The sequence below is a fragment of the Micropterus salmoides genome, unplaced genomic scaffold (assembly GCF_014851395.1).
Source record: "Micropterus salmoides isolate LMB-PRFRI ecotype aquatic unplaced genomic scaffold, ASM1485139v1 Ms_hic_scaffold_6, whole genome shotgun sequence".
In the NCBI taxonomy this organism is placed as follows: Eukaryota; Metazoa; Chordata; class Actinopteri; order Centrarchiformes; family Centrarchidae; genus Micropterus; species Micropterus salmoides.
In genome coordinates, this window is record NW_024044348.1 from 17584037 (window position 1) to 17602258 (window position 18222).

General features: G+C 40.7%; 1 protein-coding gene across 2 annotated transcripts; it reads right to left on the reverse strand.

Moving 5' to 3' along the window:
- Positions 1-1284: 1284 nt before the first annotated feature.
- ctdspl2b (CTD (carboxy-terminal domain, RNA polymerase II, polypeptide A) small phosphatase like 2b) lies at positions 1285-17890 on the reverse strand. Of its 2 annotated transcripts, none has more exons than XM_038702297.1 (13): positions 17705-17890; positions 13894-14085; positions 12568-12706; positions 12337-12486; positions 10417-10665; positions 10176-10272; positions 7132-7243; positions 6941-7027; positions 5823-5885; positions 5649-5728; positions 5306-5432; positions 4527-4622; positions 1285-4402 (listed from the first exon to the last, which is right to left on the reverse strand). In XM_038702297.1, the coding sequence occupies exons 2-13, from the start codon at positions 14059-14061 to the stop codon at positions 4337-4339; spliced, it is 1434 nt and encodes a 477-aa protein (XP_038558225.1). In that variant the 5' UTR covers positions 14062-14085; positions 17705-17890; the 3' UTR covers positions 1285-4336. The 2 variants fall into 2 exon arrangements, with proteins under 2 accessions (XP_038558225.1, XP_038558226.1); XM_038702298.1 differs by lacking the exon at positions 17705-17890 and adding an exon at positions 16892-16910.
- Between the last annotated feature and the right edge of the window lie 332 nt (positions 17891-18222).

Below are 18222 nucleotides of genomic sequence, written 5' to 3' on the forward strand. Positions count from 1 at the left end.
GGTTTTAAATTTAGAAGCTTTCTGAAATCTTGTGAAAACGTACTTACCAAATAGGATGCATACCATGCAAGCAGCCGGTGTCGACCACATTGTGTCCACAATCAAATGCAAGTATTCCAGATAATGATTTTTTAAATCCAAATGTTTTATCCTGTTGATTTAGTCGAGATATTCTGAAGCTGAGGTAGAAGACCCGGACTGAGAACAGGCTTCATATTTGCTAACTGAACAGAGTATCAAAACGCCTTTAGCAAGCTGTCGCTCATCCTTCAAACAGCAGGCCGAGGTGATGCTCCCTCTTACATGCCACTCTGCTCAGAGGCTGCAGGCTCCTCATCTCTGTCTACCTGCAACTCTACACCTGGTCTGAAAGGAGCGTAATTAAGGACACCGGTAAAGGAAAAAAAAGTAGGTGCGAAATGAGGGCTGTGAAACGCAAAAGGGATTTCTGCAACAAGCCCCGCGGTTTGTGCTGAATTATTAACGCAGTGTGCTGATTAACTCCTGCTTCTGAAACCCGAGTCCTGTCAGAGGAGTCAGAAGACACCAGACTGACTACTGGCGGATTTACATGACATCTGCTGCAAGTACTCTGGTACACAACTTACAACTCCCACATCCAGCCTGATGCTGCTGTAAGGTGGTTCATTTAGATTGGCAAAGAGCAACTCTTTAAGCAATAACCCCTTAAAACAGCAAACATTAAATCAGTTTCCCCTTAAACTTGGCAAATTTAAGTTATTGATTATAATATAGGAATGTAATTTTAATTGTTTTCCACAAATAAACAAATGTTTAATTGTTTTCCCAACATTGTTTAAGGGTTTTAAATGGAGTTTTTACAAATAACATTTACGTCCTTCTAATTTATAAATTCAGGGTTGGGTATGTTATCTAGCAAACTGTTCTTCCTTAAAAAAAATCTTTAAACCACAGAGAACCCATTAAAATACAATCCATTAGCTGTGTATTTAAAATCTTGTTTTAAAAAGTTCAATTAATCATTATTAATGTAACATTTTAATAGTAAACCATTCTTCCACAAGCATCTGGGAAGGGATCAACATGAAAAGGCTACTGTTATTCTGCAATTCACTCTAAAATTATACAGCACAAACCCAGGTGAAATTACTTAGTTTAGTCTGTTCCTATTACTGTACCTAAAGACAGGGAAATATATTCAGCGATACAGCTATCTTTTCACTCATAAATTCCTTTTTTCCTATGAATTGTCCCACATAATCTCAGACAGTTTAGAGAAATAAAAACAAAGGGCATGCAAGAGGTTTTTAACTTTAAAACTTTGTTTCAGAAATTCAATGTAACTGTATATACACTTTACAATAGCATATAGCCTGATGGCTAACAAAGATGTCTTAAAACATTTTTAAATACATCTTCAGCACAAATAGCAATTCTTGCAAGTAAAATGGCTTAACGGATATTGAAAAAAGAAAATCATTAACACGACTGCTCATTTCTGCAGAAAAAGTGCCATGATTAAAATTTAATTCAGGACTTTCCCCACAAAGCAAGCTGTATTCTCTACATGCTAAGTTTTAACAGTTCAGTAACATTGCGCTAAACTAAACATAGATATTTGTAAGAAAAAAAAAAACACTCCATCTGAAGTAAAGTTAAATCTTCATTAATACATTTAAAAAGTAGATATGACATGCCTTTTGAAATCAAAAATACAAAAGATTTTCCTTACTTTAAGGATTTTTTTTAAAACATGAAGCTGCATGTATTGTACAACACTGAAGTGTACAATAAACTGGTAATGCACATAAAATGAGCTGGATGAAGAGTATCAAATGCCTCCCACCCATCCTTCAGGAACAAGCCATGGCTGATAATTATACATCATCACACAGCCCACTGAGCAGACGAGCACACCTGGGCCACATCACACACTCAAGGTGAGGCTAGCATAGTAAAGCTGGCAGTCAGGATGGTGAGAGGTCATAGGGGTAAGGGAGGGGCTACCATAGTGGGACCTCAAGACAGGTTTCCTCTTCCATGCACATTGTTCTTGCCTCCTCTGCTTCTCATCTATCTGTTCGTGTTGATGAGGAGGGAACACAACAAGGAATCTGGAAAGACAGTCAAGACTTCACCCCGTGTACAATTTACATTCATAGTCTGGACATGTGTACCCACAACATAACGTCTGAGTAAATATTGTGCCCTGTAATAACTTTACTTGAATACAAACAAATTTCTGGAAAACTTCGGGGCGGCGGGGGGCAAAGTCAGGCAGGCGCTGAACATATGGAAACCATCTCTGAACAGAACCTGCGTTAAGTGAGCAGCAGGGATTGTTTGGGCAGGGCACAGCAGGATATTCACCTGGCATTTACTCGTAGGGGAAGGGGATCACAGTACACAACATATACGGCACACTGAAAAAAAGAAAAAAATAAGGGAAGGGGTGGGTGTCAGTATCTGCAGAGCTTTGAGGTCTGATTGTCTCTTTCCATCTAAGCATTTTGGGGGTGGGAGGGGGGGATATGCGATGTGAGGAATCTTATTTATGGCACTGTACAGGCAACCCAGACAAATCCAAACGCTCACATTTGCTTTAACATAAAATGCACTTTGATTCAAACAGAACGGAAAGTGAAAAAAAGTTCAACATTGCATGCCAAATTGTCACAGAGATTCAAGTTAAACTCTTGAGGGTTTGGGGCGATGACAGAAGACAGGCATTTGAGCTTCCTGTCTTTACCTCCCAGGTTTAGGCTAGTAAAGGATGCCAACACAACATCTACATTTGTGCCCACCACCGTTTGTCTCGCTATCAAGTTGAAACAACAGAGGAGATGAGTGTCAGTTTGGCTTGAGTGTCCAGGCTGAAATCGGGGCAGATACACATTCATATAGTTACCATTCTTAAACACAATGCTTTAAACTGCGCTAAACGTAAAATGAAAAAAATAAACAAAAGCTTAAAAGTACAAAGTAAAAAGTATTAAACAGGTAGAGGAGCAGTCAGTGAAGCTGACTGTTACAACAGTATGTTGCTGGTGCCAGATATGGCTGGTACAGGGTCTGGCCATAGATTTCTACCATGGGTAGACTTCATGACACACTGGCAGAGATGTGCTACATTAGTCATAATGCTACTGATATAGCCATCAAATTACACATTACAACTAAAGGAAACAAAACTCTGATTTAGCCAGAATACTTGATTAGGAGCAAAAGACAATACTGATTATAGACAAATCAGATACTATTATTAAAGAATGGTTAACGTTGACACATTTGAAAATGAATGCCCTCAAACCTTTACAATGTGTCAGATTTACAGGTAAGAAGATTCTTAATTCTAACATTTAATTAAAGGAGTCATGTGTCCACAGTGAAGCCAACACATTGCTTTTTAAACCTCTATTTGTTAGAATGAAAACTACGATACTTGAAGTCTTGGAGTAATTCCATTTCATTTGACTATGCAGTGGACTGTCTTCATTAATAAGCACCCATGTTCTCCTACATTAATAGGAAAAAGGCTTACAATAAAACTTACATAACCCCTTTTAAAATATCATATTTTACAAACAGAAGTAAAACATTTTGAAATGCTATCTTTTTTTCTTTTTTTTTTAAACAATGAAACACCAGTTTTACCAGAAAAAAACTGCAACCAACAATAGAAACTTGACTCAGCTACAAGGAATGCATATGATTTTAAAGGCTACAGAGTTTAGGTTTGCCTAACACACCAAATCAGTGTGTGTGTGTGTGTGTGTGCGCGCGTGTGTGCGTGTGTGTGTGTGTGTGCGCGCGTGTGAGTAAACATACACACATGCACAGACTGATTTACAGGCCAGTCGTTCCTGTTGAAAATGATCTGTAGCCACAGAGTGTTGTTATTCATCAGTGTCAACAGCGTGAGCACCAGGGGTTGGTTTGGTTTCAGGGACTCAGTCAGGGCGGAGTTCCTCTTTACCAGGTGGCATTTTCGTTTCCACTAACCCAGCACCAAGACTTCAGAATTTAGCGTGGAGGAGATTTCCGGCTCCACAGCTGGAGAGTCAGTCAAAAAGAGGAGTTTACCTGGGCTTGTTCATAGTGTGTGTAATTTCATCTATACATTTAGAAAATTTCACCCAGATCTTTAAAAATGTTTTCCTTGTTGTTTTTTTGTTTTTTAAAAAGCAACTGAATTTAAAAACAAAAAATGAACCCAAAAAATAAGGGGGGAAAAAAGGCTAAAATTTTAAGAGTAATGGCAATGTTGTAGTTTGTAATCCAAAGAGGAGCTTTTTACACGCATGTTGTTTTCAGTCTTTTCATGCTGTCCCGTTCTGACAGACTGTGGTCAAGTTCAATCAGGGGGCAACATGTCGTGAAGCCGGAACCTCTCCCGAACGTGCGGCCGCACATCCTCATTCTGACGAGCAGAAGAACCATGACAGGAGATTAGAGGAACATATTAGTTTACATTTACCGAAATAGTTTAATAATACAGTTTGTTGTAGCTTCTATAATAGCTATTGAGCGACAGGACATCTTACCATCTCAACCAACTTCTCCAGGAAGGGCACCAGTTTCAGCAACTCATTGTCATTCTTGTCCATGAACCAGCTCTCTATGGGAATTCCATTGGACAACTGTGGGGACAAAAAACATAAATCACGATCACATGAGTCTTGTGACTCTACTCCAAATGATCGCCTCCACTGATGTTGAAAGAAATCAATATACTTTTTTTCTACAAACCAACGAGCTTTATCACACAACAATTGCTGATCGCCTCACTCATTAGATATTAATGAGTGAGGCGATATGTTTAAAGAATTGATCACACGTTGAAATGTGTGTCAGTATCTGTGTGATTCGGCGCAGCAAGTTACACTGATTCATCGGCCACATCCTATGTTTGCTTTGTGGTAATTATTCAGAGCAGCAGATGGCACTGTCGGGAAAAAATTTTACGTATTACGAAGAGTGAGAAGTGGAGCGAAAAATTTGCTGAAGTTAGTTTGATAATCAACACTTGAGTTGAAGTCAGTTTAAGGTTTGTTGAGACCAGCTGTATTTGTGTAGAAACTCCATGTTGTTTGCATCAATGAAAGATCAGACAAGAGTTGGTTTTAAAAAAACAAAAAAAAGAGGTCTACCTCATCCTGTGGATAAAATCTACATTTCTAGGGCAAAAACCCTGAATAGGAACATTAAAAGTAATTTTATTCCGTTTTTAATTTCCTAAAGTTTGTTTCCCTTTGGCTGACTATGCCTGTTGATAACCAGATAACAGAAAACCTCCAGTGTTTTGCTCTGTTTAGGTGTTCACCTGATATGCGAAGGCTTGTGGTGAATTGTCGATGATGATGGTCTTTGACAGATCTCTGCCTAAGATGTTGAGGTCCTTGATGTAGTTTCCCTGGACACAGACACAATGCTCACGAAACAATCTGTGTCTACAGTTACAGTAGGGAATGAAAGGAAAGAAGGGGAGGAAAAAAAATAAATAAAAATCAGTGACAAGATCAAAGCAATCAATAATTCAGAAAAAAACAACACCACTGACAGCAGCACATGCAACACTGATGCTGAACACAGCTTTCATTCAGGCTTGCATCAGCTTTTGAGGTTCGCTGTGCTATTATAACCGACAAATACAAAACACAGCGTACCTCACTAGCTGCTTTTTAGGATCCAAGATGTTGAGCAGTTTGTCTGCATACACCTTTTTAGAGGCTGTAAAAAGGATGATCTAAAAAATGAAAAGGAGAAAATAAAAAGGTCAGTTTTTGTTCAGATCAGATGCAATTAGGATTAATTAACAGGTGTAACCAGGTCACATTTACCTCATAGATTTGAGACATGCGTTCCAAAAACTCTCTAAAGAACGGCCTTAGACGCACATACACCTGCGCATGACAACAAAACATTGGTAAGCAAATATTTATGATCAACACAAACAATGTTCACTGCAGGTCATCAAGTGCTATAACATATGACTTAACAAAATTGTCTTCATTTTAGTATGTCGTTTGTTGAATAGGATAGTTCCACTTATGAGATATGTTAGTCTATTTTTCAAGCACACTTTACTCAAAGGAAGGATTTTTACAAATGGGATTTTATCCCCCTCTAGTGGCATCATCTAATACAGTGGTTCTTAATCTGGGGGTCCAGGGGCTCATGAACTGGTCCCATGGGGGTTGCGAGAATGCTACTATATAGACACAAAAATAGAAAAACAATAACTTAAAAATAACTAGATGGACTATAGTTGCGAATGGAATCACTTTGTGTGGACACTGTAAATATTTTACCGTTTAATCCAGTAGGTGGCGGTAATGCCAACCACTATAAAAATGCCAAAGAAGAATAAGCCTGATCAGACAGAAAGCGCTTTGCAGGTTCGAAAACGCGAGGCGCACAGCAATGTCTTTCTCGGTTGAATTTGGAAAAGAGCAAAGCACTATGTTTTTTTATGTTGCTAGGCAACCACCGAATCAGCTGTCCTGTCAGTCTAATCAAAGATTATAGCGCCACTGATCTGTAATCTTTGGTTTGCTCCTAAGTAATAACTGTCATATTAGCAGAAACTTGATCACAACTCACAGTTCTGTGTCTTGTTGTTCAACATCTGCCAAACTGAGGGCGCCTGCTCTGGCACTGTTTGAGTGTGAGAGGTAAACACGCAGGAGACAGGGAAAGGGAGATACGTGTGGGCACATGAGACCCTCGGAAAGAGGAGACTCTGCTGGCAGTACCAGGTACTTACCAGGGGCTTCGTCTTAATGACGGTCAGTTCAAGTCTTATTTTAGGATGACACTTTTCTGCCTTCGCTCAGAGCGCTCCTTCAAAAACGCAAGGCGAAGTATTTTCAACCTCAAAAAAGGTCGGACTGCCAGAAAGGTTAAGAACACCTGAGCTAATAAATATGGGGAAACATTCCTGAGAGAGAACACTTACCTGGTAAATGACATCTTGAAAGAGGACTGGGAAGGTAAGTGCCGCATCCTCCAGTTCATTTAGACTGCAGTGGACCAACGTTTCATCCTAAAGAACACAGAAAATACTTCTCAAAACTTATGACTCTTTCAAAACATCATCAAAACACAGGCCTACGGATAAAGAATGTGTTGGTGTAAACTGTAACTAACCAGGTCTAGGACCAGAGAGAATTCAGGCGTGCTGCGTGTCTTCAGTGGCAAGGCTGGCTTACGGGTGAGCTGCTCTTCTGTCAGTGGAGGGACGTGCTTGATGAAGAAATACCTTTAAATCAAAAACATCACACATACAGTCCATTAAAAACATCAATATAAACTCCAACTGTCGCATACAGATCAGTCGTATTCACACTCACTCTATTCACAGTACTTTAAAGTAGCTGTAATTAAACTCTTCTGAAAAAGCCCAAACTTGATCCAGATGTTTTAGCCAACTATAGACCTATATCTAACCTTCCGTTTCTCTCTAAGGTCCTGGAGAAAGCAGTTGCTAAACAGCTGTGTGACTTTCTACAGAGCAATAGTTTTTTGAGGATTTTCAGTCAGGATTTAGAGCTCATCATAGCACAGAGACAGCACTGGTGAAAATTACTAATGACCTCCTCATTGCATCAGACAAAGGACTTGTCTCTGTACTGGTTTTACTAGATCTTAGTGCTGCATTTGATACCATTGACCATCAGATCCTATTACAGAGACTGGAACATTTCATTGGCATTAAAGGAACCGCTCTAAGCTGGTTTAAGTCCTATTTATCAGATCGATTTCAGTTTGTACATGTTAACGATGAGTCCTCCATGCACGCCAAAGTTAGTCATGGAGTTCCACAAGGATCTGTCCTCGGACCAATCCTGTTCACTTTATATATGCTTCCTTTAGGCAATATTATCAGGAAATATTCCATAAACCATTGTTATGCAGATGATACTCAGTTATATCTACCAATCAAGCCAGATGAAACTCATCAGTTAGCTAAACTTCAAATGTGCCTTCAGGATGTTAAAACCTGGATGACCTGTAATTTTCTAATGTTAAACTCAGATAAAACTGAAGTTATTGTTCTGGGGCCCAAGCACTTCCGTGACGCATTATCTAAAGATATAGTTTCCCTTGATGGCATCGCCCTGGCCTCCAGCACCACCGTGAGGAATCTTGGAGTTATCTTTGATCAGGACATGTCGTTTAAGTCTCACATTAAGCAAATTTCAAGGACCGCCTTTTTTCACCTACGGAATATTGCGAAAATCAGAAATATCCTGTCTAAAAATTATGCAGAAAAACTAGTCCATGCATTTGTTACTGCTAGGCTGGATTACTGCAATTCTTTATTATCAGGCTGCTCGAAAAAGTCTATTAAGACTTTTCAGCTGATCCAGAATGCTGCAGCACGTGTTCTGACAGGAACCAGGAAAAGAGACCACATTTCTCCTGTCTTAGCTTCTCTGCATTAATTCCAAGTAAAATCCAGAATAGAATTTAAAATCATTCTTCTTACCTACAAAGCTCTTAATGGTCAGGCACCATCTTATCATAAAGAGCTCATAGTACCTTACTACCCCACCAGAGCACTGCGCTCCCAGAATGCAGGGTTACTTGTGGTTCCTAGAGTCTCCAAAAGTAGAATGGGAGCCAGAGCGTTCAGCTATCAAGCTCCTCTCCTGTGGAACCAGGTTCCAGTTTGGGTTCAGGAGGCAGACACCATCTCCACATTTAAGAGCAGGCTTAAGACTTTCCTCTTTGATAAAGCTTATAGTTAGGGCTGGCTCAGGTGAGTCCTGAACCATCCCTTAGTTATGCTGCTATAGGCCTACACTGCCGGGGGACTTCCCATGATGCACTGAGCTCCTCTCTCCTCTACTTTCTCTCCCTCTGTATACAACCTCATCCCATTATTGCATGTTACTAACTCAACTTCTCCCCTTTCCGGTAGTCTTGTGCTTTCTCGTCCCTCTCCTCTCTCCTCCTATCACTTCCTGCAGGTGTTTCTGGCTCTGGAGCTGTAGAGTCTGGATCTGTGGTTGCGGGTCACCTGCTGCCCCCGTGTTCCTGCTCGACACCCTCTGCTACAACAACTATTGTTACTAGTCCTATTGTTATTATTGTTATTATAATCATTGATCATCAACACTACTTTAAATATCTGTACCATTATTCATTCAGTCTACAGCAACATCACCTTTACGGTCTGTACCTCTGTGTGTATATTGTGTAGGCTGCCTCCCTCCCCTCTCTCCTTCCATCCCTCTCTCTCTTTCTCTCTATTCCCCTCTTGTCCTGCCTCTCTCTCTCCTTCACCCCCAACCGGTCGAGGCAGATGGCCGCCCACCCTGAGCCATGGTTCTGCTCGAGGTTTCTGCCTCTTAAAAGGAAGTTTTTCCTTGCCTCTGTCGCCTAGTGCTTGCTCTTGGTGGGAATTGTTGGGCTTCTGCAAATAACATCACAGAGTATGGTCTAGACCTGCTCTTTTATGAAAAGCGCTGTGAGATAACGGTTGTTGTGATTTGGCGCTATATAAATAAAATTGAATTGAAAATTCAGGATATCAGGACATCTGGATTTGAAAATCAGTACATAAGAAGTTCACACAGGCACAAGAGACCAGTCTGAGGACTACAACTATTTTGTCAGCTATTATTTAAGAGTGTCCCAAGCCAGATTACCAAAATGTTTTTTTACTCAATAAAAACAATAATAGCTTGGATTCTGTACCAAAGTACTGAACATGCTAAGAATACGGACACAGGGCTTTACAGTAGAGTTTATCAGTTATAAATTAACAATGTGCTGGTCATTGTTGATGTGAGAAACGTTTTTAAAAATGTACCCCGACTCATCGTTAGCAATTAATAGTCTGCTGTCATTGAAAAATGCTCTGTTTATTTTGTCAAACTGGAAACATTAACAGGTAGGTCACACTTTGTTCTGCTGCTGGCATTGTCTTATGTCAGGGTGTTAAGTTTGGAGGATTTTAGTTTTGATCTGGTCGAAATAACCCTGCTACCAAAAATGCCCCTATTTGCAGGAAGTAACCTAACTTTCAACTTTTGCCTCACCCTACCTCACAGCACAGTGTCTTGGTCAAGCTATCCCACAAATCCGTGCTTTACAAATATTGGCACTCTGGTTTTATTGTAACTTCTGTTAAATGGGATCTGGTTATAGGACTAAGCTTTATATGACTGCAGCCCTGTACTCACGGGTCAAAGACTTCCCAGTCTTCCTCATAGGATGCCTCTGGTGGTACTGCGGTGGGAGGTGAGTCCACATATGCCATATCTGGACTGGAGCCTGGAGCTTGGACCACAATAAGAACAACATGAGAAACAGGAACGAAATAGCAAGATATGATGAGCCAACAGTTGTCATTTACTTTATTATTACCTTAAAATGAAATAAAACATGGTTTCAGATCCGTGAGATCTTAGCTGCAGTATCTACCTGTGAGGGGCGGAAGGTCAGCATCAGCAACGAGCTCTCCCTCCACCGCTGTGGGAGACCCCTCGGGGATGTGGGGAGGTCGCAGAGGTGGCAGCTGTGATACACTAGAGTAGAAGTTAGTGGTGGCACACAGCTCCTGTGTGGATGTGGCTGTGCTTGTGGGCATCTCCACAGCCTGCTCTATGTCCAGCTGCTTGACTATCTCCTCAGCCTCCAACGCCTGGTCTGGAGAGTCTGAACCAGAAGAAGCTAAAAAACAAATACAAAAAAAAAAGACATTTCAGCTGTGTCACACCATCCTGACATAACGTACCCTAAAGACATACAGTAAGTGAGTGAACAGAAGAAAAACCAAATCAATATTTGGTGTGACCACGCTTTGCCTTCAAAACAGCATCAAATCTTCTAGGTACACTTGCACAAAGTTAGGTTTTTGTAGGCATAACGTCACGTGTATGATTGAACAATTTAAGCTAACAGTTTCTACTGATTATAAATTCAATATGTAGGTTGAAACATCATGCTTACATCACTTCGCAAGTGGAAGATGTCCACCAGTGCTATCAGCTCAGAACAACTATGGATGAAAACACGGGAACTGGGGTGGAGAAAAATGGCAGCTGGTGCTTGGACTGAGTAGTGAAAATTTGAAATATTGGGCTGCAGCAGAAGGCAGTCTGTTCGCTGAAGGTCTGGAGAACGATAAAAAAAATGAGTGTCTGCAGGCAACAGGGAAGCATGGTAGAGGTTCCTTGCAAGTTTGGGGCTGCTTTTCTGCAAACGAAGTTGGGGATTTGGTCAGAATAAATGGATTTCTCAATGCTGAGAAGTACAGCCAGATACTTATCCATCATGCAACACAATCAGGGAGACATCTGATTGGCCCCAAATTTATTCTGCAGCATGACAATGACCCCAAATAGAGAGTCTTTTAGAATTATCTTCAGCGTAAAGAAGAAAAAGGAGTCATGCAAGTGATGGTATGGCCCCCACAGGGCCCTGATGGACTGTGGGTAGTTCTCCAAGATGTCTGGGCCAACCTACCTGCCGAGGTCCTTCAAAAACTACGTGCAAGTTTACCTAGAAGAAGTGATGCTATTTTGAGGACAAATGGTTGTCCCACCAAATACGGATTTGATTTTCATTTTTTCTTCTGTTCACTCGGGGTGCATTTCGTAATTAATAACTATAATCTATTAACATGTCTATTTTCAAAACCAGCCTAAGACTTTTGCACAGAACTGTACACCATGATACAAGAAAAAAAGCACTGCATACTATTTAATACAGTGGTGCAACATCAGAATAGAAGTATGAATGTGTAAAAAAGAAACTTAGTGGTGGAGCTTTACATGTACTGCAGGCCAATATGGGTGACTCACAAATTCAGTCCACCAAATTTTACACAGTTGGGGCTGTCACGATAACCGCACAATTGAAATACCGCACTATTGGTCAAGCCTGATGTGAAGGATGGCAATGTTCATACTTTACACTTCAGTGCGTGTTAAATGAGTAAATTGGGTTGTGGGTTGCTGCGGTATGTAAATTTACTTGATAGACATGCCCTTAAGGTAACAATATAGCTAATGTTACATATGAAAGAGACACTGTCAAACTACAAAAATGAGTTTGCTTGCCAATGTTGCTGACTAACACCCAGCAGCCAGTTTACTCCGACCATAAAGCTGATGTTAGCGGCTCGCTGTGCAGTGAGGTGAGATGGGTGAGATCCACAGACACTCTTACTCAGCTATATGGCACCAAATTACTTCATTGATGAAAAATGCAATAATACCGCACTGTTGAGCCCCAACATATTGCAGCGGGGGAAATTACTTCACTGCGACAGCCCTACACATAATACACAGTCTCTGTCTACGGTGTTAGCCATGAATCAAACAGGTTGCTTCAGCTTACCATTTTTAGCTGGTGAGAAGAAGTTGAAAACAGGGGAGAAGATGGTCCCAAGAAGGGTGGTTCTGGGAGGGCTGGTGGCCACCTCAACAGCCGTCGTCTCCTCCAGACTGCCGTTCGGCTTCTCTTTACTCCTGTCATGATTGGTGGCCTCTGGAGGGGTGAAGTAACAGTTTTAGGAGAAGAAAAAAAAAATAAAAGACTAGTGATTAGTCTTTTTCATGTGCCACTCACGTCCATTTAGGGAGCCTCTCCTGCCAACCCTGCTGATAGTCTTGCGGGGGGTGTTGGTGTTCGGGGTGGTGGAGGTGATCAGGTTGTTGTCCACATCACAGTGGAGGCGCGTCTTCTTGGCTGGGCTCTCCTGCTGCACCTTAAGGAGACCAGACGTCATGCAGTGAAAAAGTTATTTAATAAAAAAAGTCAAAGTGTTTTTTTTAAACTACTAAGAGCCTATAAACTCTAAATTTTGGTCTGTCTCTGATGAAAGTAAGACAACTGTGAAAGAAACGTAGTGAAATCCGTGTCAATCCAAAATGGTGGTCCTAGATCACACTGTGAGACACATTCACAAATAGCCAAATGAAAACTTTAGTGACCAAAGACAGAATTCTGAAAGAGACAGAGATATGTATCTTCTGCTTTGACCTATATCAAATCTACCAATCGGAACACGGCATGAAATAACGCAGAACATGCCGACTGACAACTTTTATGCTGTATTTTGAATTGAAGTGTAAGTGTGAGCAAAAAAAAAAAAAAAAAAAAAAAGTTTAATGATATGGCTTGTTGTTTTTCCTTCTGTATTTTCAAAACATGAGTGGTGTTTTTTTTTTCCTTCTCTACTTCATGGCACTACGATTCACCAGACATCCCTCGCACGATCTGAACTGCCTCAAAATAGATATCACACACTTTGTCACAGATTGCAAACCCATACTACTATACCTATCGTGCATGCTGTGACAGTCAATGAACCTACCAGATCACTGTTATCATATAGTATATAGAGACCATAAGACATCAAAAAAATAAAAATAAAAAATACAGGTAGGCAGAAAAAACTGAAGTAGCTACAAGTCTTACATTAAGATTTAATGAGGAAATGCAGGAACCACAAAGTGATAATCATCGTGTAAAAACATCAAAAATAAAACCCATGTCTTTCCATAGGAAAAGCTTCTTTAGCCAAGTTGACTTTTCCACTTGTTTCTACATCCTGTCCCTGCACACCAACTCTGTGAGCAAGGAGCTAAAATTAGAGCCCAGTCCTCAGACAAGCTGCTGCATTCCACCAAACGGTTCACGGGAAACATGACACTGTGCACCAAGAAACACTGTATTTAACTCAGCGACCTGTAGAGCACAGTGCTAAATACAGTCTGAAAAATAGAGAAGTGCCAAAAAGCTCAGGCGACACAGTTAAACCAAATACACTGAGAGGAGGCGGGAAACCTCAGCTACAATATTTCAATGCTCCAAGAAGGGGCGCTACGCTCGCGTTTGAATTAAACTCAATTAAAAACCTGGGTCATTTGATGTGATTATAGAAGTAGTTACCTTAACAGCATTTCCTCTGATGAACTTCTTGATGGTCGAGAACAAGCCCCTCCCTCCACTAGTAGGAGTGTCCTCTTCTACTTCTGAATGCCTCCTCTTGGTACGGGATGGGCGGCTCGCCAGACTGGGGTTGGGCTGCTGAGACGCCTTACGCATTCTCAGCCTCATTGTTTTTAGCAGTCACATGTAAGGCTGGTTAAAAAAGTCAGACATGGGGAAAGACAGCAGATACAGAAAGAGACACAGAAAATCAAAATGTACAGTCAGAAACCCATTTAAGCAAATACCCAACTGTTAAGGTGGACACACAGGTTGTTCTAGCGGTCTCAACTGTTTTAACTTTCAAAATGGATAAGTCAGTGGGTGTATCCATCTGTAATGGGGTAATACTGGCGCATTTTCTACCAACATCTGGATGCATTCAAGATCCCATTTCACTTACATCACGGCAGCCACAGCTGGCTTTACTTCCATTCGTACAGTATAAAAAAAATAAAAAACCACACACAAAATAAACTATTACCGAGGATCTTACTATACACGCACACACTCAAACACTCCCTTATATTAGCTGTGTACATACAAGAATGATGATTAGGTCGAGACAACAAAATACTGTAACTGAAAAAACTGTAGACGTGGTCAAAGATTTTTTAAATGTACACAATCTGAACTGAAACTTATCTGAAGGAAATACACTCCTTAATCTTGAGAGTTGAGGGATTTAATTGGTTGCGTTGTTCACAAGTATGCACGGGAAAAACTTAAAAACTATTCACAGTGAACACGAATTGTCAAGCATGCCAGCCCCTTGCGCTTACGTAACAGCAGCTGGCTGAAAATGTGTCCGACAATATCCCCAACCTGTCAGTAACCCTAAACACGTAATAGCAACCACTCAATCCCTACTGTGCATCTCGTACTGTAAATCCCTTTACTACATCTGCTTTACTTTTACACAGTGGTGTATTCATGAACACACCAGGACGTGTACATATTGTTGCATGCGCACACAAAAACACCAACAGCATCAGAGTACATCATAACATTAAAGTCGCAGGCAGGCAGGCAGGAGAAGTAGGTTGAGCCGGGAAAGTTGTGACAGCTCAGAGTATGAAATAAATTAGCAGATCTAGACAGTGAACTTGCATGAATGCCAGTGTACTAGTATGAGAAGGAATTACTCCCTGATTTTATTATAGCATCCAACTTATCACTCACATCAAAACATTTTTAAATTTGGGGGTGCTACCGAAGAACGTCGGCTACACTGGAACGTCTATGAAAAGCCACTGGGCTTTAACATCTATGTGAAAATGTCTTTCTTTGGCTGCGTTTTTCAGAGATTAGATTAACAGAATAAATGCCAGTGCCTCTATGGAAAGCTAACACTCATGTCCATCATAATAATACAACAAAGTATACAGGATATTTTTTCTACCACTGCACCACCGCCACTACAAAGATGCTGATCTTGAGTGCAACCTTGGGCCACTGTACTACTACTGTAGAAGAGGACCTCTCTTGTTGTGTTTGAGATTCTGTAAATTATTTTACACCCCAACATACATACAATACTGGCACTCACTTCTTAATACATAAATTAATGTTATCTGAACTACAACAGTTATATTATCTTGCCCAAGTTACATTGTACAGTTTATAATAACTTGCCTCTTACCTACTAAAACTCTACTTCCTTTCAATTATATGATGTAATACAGGAAATAATATCTAGCACCACAATGATATACTCCTTTTTTGAGACAGAATTTTCTTTAGCAAAAACAGTGGATGGACCAAAGAGCAGGAAAACTTCAAAAGCCTTGAAGTAAATATTTTGGCCGAGTGTTTATTTCTTGTTGAGATGGTCAGGTGTGCCAATATTCAAAAAATATTTCAAGCCGCAGTATCAAGTGTTGTTGAGCAAATCCTAAAATCTCACAGGTTTCCAATATTAAAGTCTCCCTATGACAACTACTGTCTTTGGTAATGCAAGGCATGTGTGTGTATACTCAATGGCTTGTCACACAGTTTTTGAAACTGATGCACCAACAGTTCAAGCGGTTACTATTTGGCTTCCTGAGAGAATACATTTTCCTGAAACCTCATGAGAAAAACTGACAGATGCTGCAAATTGGCATTCTTCCTGAATCTGAGATGAGATTTCCCCTGTGATGTGATTGACTAAAGTCTATCATATATGGAATTTTTTCATGTGTTGTTCCTGGAGATGATACATTATTCCTCTTATGCTTCCTCTTAGTCTTTCTGTTGTTATCTGCTCTTATGCTTTGCATGTGTTGGTATAAACACATCAGGTTTCCCTATTGTTGCCAAAATAAACATAAATATCAAGTGCCTGTTACATTTACTGTATGACCAAACCTCGCCATGGCTCGCATGGCAACACCACCATAGCTCGTAAACTTAAATATTTCAAGGCAATCGCTATTAACCAAGGATCCAGCACATAGCTATGTACGAGCAAGTGAGCGGGAAATAAGAACATGCATGCCACTGAGACTGTATGAGCGGGCTAGTAAACGCTAGCCATGGACAACACAGTGGAGGCCCTTCCGCCAGCCAGTCCACTGCAAAACACATACTCTGAAGCTAAGGTTAGCTAACTGGCTTAAGAAGTCGCTAAAGCAAATATAACTGAAACAAATACAATATAGGCAGACGACACATCTGAAGCCCAAAATCAACGTTTGTAAAAGTTGCACTAACGTTTAATAAAACACGACTACCAAGCTCTGCCGCTAACTCTATTGAGCTAAGGCGACCTAAACGAACTACAAGAGACCGTCCGTTAACCTAACGCGTCAGGGGTTACGAAGGTGTGCAACACAGCTTAACTAAGTACAGTTTGTTTGGTCACTCTCAGGTTTTACACGTTACACTGATAACGTCAATACAAATCGGCTTTCAAGGCAGGTTCCAGGTAAGTTAACGTTAGCATTTCAACAAGGCAAGCCCAAACAGGCTAACTTACCGTTAGCAAGCCATTGCGGCATCGGAAGTTGAGCGAAATAATGTTAAATTATTAACTAAAGTACTAAGTAACATGCATGGCAGTTGCTGAGTGGTTTGATTCGATTGTCTCCTCTAATTGTGTACCTTGTTAACATTTGCGGTGTTAGACAGTGAAACTCAGACATCGTTAATCAAAACAGCTAGGTTAGCTAATGTTACCACGATAACGTTGTTTAAATTACGTTTAAATCCAGTCAACGTTATCTTTCACCAACAACAATGCAGTTGATAGAATTTCAATAACCAATGGTACGGTAACGTTACATGCACACGTCCAGCTCAACACCCATTGGAAGGATATTAAATGGAAAAGACGGTGTTGGCTAATGTAACGTTACACCTAACGCTAGCGAAGTTCTGTTGGGGAATGCCAATTTGGACGTTAGCTTCAATGCAAGCTAAAAACGTTAGTTAAGGTTAGCTGTTCATTGTTCAAACGAGATATTAACAGTTACAATTTGTATGATTATTATTCTAGCGAGCATTTTTTGAATGGATTAGTTGCAAAGACTACAAGGAACCTAAATTGGCAAAGGTTAAGACGTCTAAGTCAGGTCCGTGGTAGGCCGTGTTTTAGTTTCCCGTAGCTATTGATGTTAGCACAGCTAGCTTAGCGTTAACCCTACATAGCTTTCTTGAAAAACTGCTTCGGGCTAACAGATGTGCATAGGCAGGGAAGGGAATATTTATCCTGTCGTTAGCCAAACATTACATAAACCCCAAGCCAAATTACACAAAGCACGGACACGGTTGGTTTACGTTATCGACTTACTTTATGGTGATCCGCAGTATCTGGAGATAACGACTCAAGGCCGATTAACCATCACAACAGAGCCGGTGGTTGTTTTCGTGATCAGAGCAGACTTTCACTGTATATCTACCCAAGGGCCGTCTCCGAAATGACACATCGTTGTGATACCAGGCGCCATTTCCCGCCTCTGCTCAGTCTCTCGAAGGCAGATACCCGTATGGGACACAGACACACCCCCTTACCTCTCAAAAACACTAGCCAGTCTGCAGCGAAGACTACCACTTTCCTTTTTCTCCCCTCACGGCTTTCATAAAGGGAGGACTGCACGTCTTTGTGGTTCTTCTTTTACAAGCAAGTAGTAAATGACGGAATATTCAAACAATTGATCGGACACTTATGAATATCTGGCTGTAACGTTATATACTTAGATGTTACAATTATGAATTGAAGGCATATAGGCGCTTGACAGACTTCTTAACATTAAAAGCTGCATCACCCGTGTAATCCACTCACTACTGAGGACAATGATCACTTCTACA